This window comes from Triticum aestivum, chromosome 3B (genome assembly GCF_018294505.1).
Source record: "Triticum aestivum cultivar Chinese Spring chromosome 3B, IWGSC CS RefSeq v2.1, whole genome shotgun sequence".
Taxonomy (NCBI): Eukaryota; Viridiplantae; Streptophyta; class Magnoliopsida; order Poales; family Poaceae; genus Triticum; species Triticum aestivum.
Genome location: NC_057801.1, coordinates 81,378,182 through 81,381,328, shown reverse-complemented (window position 1 = coordinate 81,381,328; position 3,147 = coordinate 81,378,182). Strand labels below are relative to the sequence as shown.

Genomic DNA, 3,147 nt, shown 5'->3' with positions numbered 1-3,147 from the left:
AAAACGCCCAACATCTTCAAATCTACCTCTGAGGACACCGTGAGCAAACAAGACGACGCCTTCATGAAGGAGAACGACGCGGGGACGCCATCGCCGTCTGATCCGCAAAAACGAACCTAGGGTTTCCCCTGCTGCTCGAGGAGGGGCACAAAGAGCGGCCATGACTGCGCCTCCAAGAAGGTGACGGCACCCGGGGGTGTCTCCGCTGCCGGCATCGAGAGATCAAGCAAGGATTTTGCCTTGGCCGAGTCTGAGCAACCCCAAGCCGTCGGGGCAAAATTCGAAGAAGCGGATGTCAGGTTGAAGGCCAAAATCGCTACCGCAGGAAGGGAGGCAACGCCCACCAGCAGAGGAGGCATCCAAACAATACATTCAATAATAGAGCAATGAAGCACATCACCATGGCACCACCAACTAAGAGCATCTCTAGCAAAACCCGCATCCCGACCCGCAAAACGTGTTTGCAGTTCGCGGAAAAACGGTTGTGCAGGCCGGCGCGAACAGCCGCAGAGGCAGACCCCGCAAAGCCGACCCGTAAAAGAGCATCTTCCCCGGATATCCTCTTTTACGGGTCGGCTTTGCGGGGTCTGGTCTGACGCCGCTCCGCCCGGCCCGCAAAACCTAAATTTGCACCTCAGTTTGACACAACATAATGCATTTCTTTGCTTTTTCAACAACATTGGATACGTAGGACATCACCAAATCTTTGCTAGAATAGAAAGACCAAAGAAAACAAGAACCACAATTATGCATTTTAGAAGATTTCCAACTTCCATAAATGCTTCCACTAGTTGAAGCAATATCTTCTCCATGCACTCATTGTTGATATGTGGATTCTTGATCTTGCAATCTTCATTCTTCTTCTTTGATTCTAAAGAAGTAGACGTTGCTTCCCCCTTCATTGCCTTCGATTGTACTAAGGAGTCCACGAACTTCTATTAAGTTTTTTTTCTATCAATAAATCAATGTATTCGCATTCCAGAAACAAAATGAGCACCCGTCTTCCTACACGCATGATGATGTTCGAAATAAGCTAACGCAATTGAACCAAAGAATGAGCTGTTGAAATGAGCCAAATGAAAACAACACATACCCCGTCTTTTTTGCATTTGAAGAACACCCATCGGGGGTGCTTCGGCGTGCCCAAAGTTAGCCGTAGCACTATCCGCGTGCAGTCGTCGCACTGTATGAGCGGCATCGGCGAGCCACAGAGCCTCTGCGCGAGCGCCGAGCCCGGCGGACGACCGACCGAATCCATGCCCGCAAACCGGCGGCGGCGAGAGGACGAACCCACACCTGCATGCGGCGGTGCGACTTTGCTGAGGCTGCGCGAGATGCTCCCCCACCATTCCATCGCTTGGCACAGCCACCGGCGGCCGGAAAAGCCAAATCCGATTGCCCACGATGAAGGGCCGCAGATCCGCAACTTCCCGGCCCGCCGACGCAGGATGGGAAGGGGGACAGAGGGCAACCTCGTGTGTGTGGCGGCCTTTCGGCGTGCTCCAGCCGGCTACTTTCACCGGAATCTTGGGCGGCGACCCAGCGGCGGGGCGAGGGGGAGAGGGGAGGTGGTTGGTGGGGAAAAGCGCGGGCTCAAATGTCCTCCCCACCAATCGCTCCCGCTATATACAGGGCACTGACGGGCCGGGAAGGAAACCCGCGTATTCGCGGGTTGGGGTCAAGTTTTTACTGCGTCCCTCAAAAATTTTTGCGGGCCGGCCGCGTTTGCGGGGTCTATTCGGGCGGGATTTTTCCGCGCCGACCCGCATTTTGACGGTTATTTTACGGGTCGGGGCTTTTTGCGAGGTCTGTTAGAGTTGCTGTGAGGTTGGGCCTTGGGTTTTCGCCGGGTCGCAGCGCGTCATTTCTTCTAGTGTAATACTATCTGTGCGCCAAATTCACCTTAAAAAAATTCCACGTGCTAAATTTGTACTAGAAAATTAGCCACACCGAGCATCACCAACAAAAATATATTCAGTCAGATGGAATAAATGCGCCCCAAATTGATGATGGTCCTTGACGCTGGTGCACATCTGTGCCGGAAGGAGCAAGGAAGCTTCCTCGCATCCACGTCAGAAGGAAACGGATCGGGCGGAAGGAAAGACCCGCCTCGTCTTGTCAAGATCCGTGCCGCCCGATTATCACCGGCACTCCGCCCTTGGCCGCGGCGTCGTCGTCGGCCGCCACATCGACGCGCACCTCGGGATGGGCCACGGCGTCGTCCGGCGCCTCGACGGCGGCGCGGCACAGGGGGCACGTGGAGTTCCCGCGGAACCAGGCATCGATGCACTCGACGTGGAACCGGTGGCCGCACCGCGGCAGCGCGCGCGCCTCCTCGCCGCGCTCGAACTCGGCGAGGCAGACCGCGCAGTCCCCGGCGCCGACGGCCACGGCGACCACGGGGAGCGCGCGGAGCACCGCGGGGTCGAGCCCCCGCGGCGAAGGCGCCTCCTCGTCCGCGTCGCCGACGTAGATGGCCAGGCTGCGGTTGAGGCGGCGACGATCTCGCGCGCGCTGGCGCCGGCCGCTGTTGTAGAGGTGCAGGGCGATGAGGGCCAGGAGGACGCCCGCGAACGCCCCGGCCGCGACGAACAGGACCTTGCCGGCCGTGGCGTAGCTCGACGGCGCGTCCACCAGCCGACTGGTGTTGGGCTTGGGCACCTGTGGCGGCGTGTTCGGTGGAATTGGTGGGTGCACGCAGGCTCGGCGGCGGCATGGGAACCGCGGGTCGTCCTTGGCGTCGGGGTGCGCGCCCATGGCCACGGCCACGGTACGTAGATCGTAGCTGCACTGCACGCCCAGCAAAAAAGAAAGACCGTAGCTAGCTTAGCTGCACACCGCGCTCGGCTCCACTCGTTTAGGAGACTTGGTGGTGCGTGCGTGTTGGTGCAGTTACTTATATATGTAAAATATGACGAAAATATCCTCGCTGATGCCGGGACAGAAAGCGCTGGATCAAGGGGTACTTTGGGGTTTTGGTTAGATGATTCTGGCGGGTCATGCGGGGTACGCCGGCTGGGGAGACTCGACTGACTTTGGAGCTTGCACTTCCAAGAATTCCACGATTTAGAGCGACTATGATATGAGACTAGAGACTGGACTGGGACTCTGGGAGGCAGCGGGCAGCGGCCGTTGCCAGCAGCAGCA

At 57.9% G+C, this 3,147-nt stretch overlaps 1 protein-coding gene across 1 annotated transcript; it reads right to left on the bottom strand.

Moving 5' to 3' along the window:
• Positions 1-1,903: 1,903 nt before the first annotated feature.
• LOC123064875 (RING-H2 finger protein ATL2-like) lies at positions 1,904-2,856 on the bottom strand. The gene has a single exon (XM_044488274.1). The coding sequence runs from the start codon at positions 2,755-2,757 to the stop codon at positions 2,119-2,121; it is 639 nt and encodes a 212-aa protein (XP_044344209.1). The 5' UTR covers positions 2,758-2,856; the 3' UTR covers positions 1,904-2,118.
• Between the last annotated feature and the right edge of the window lie 291 nt (positions 2,857-3,147).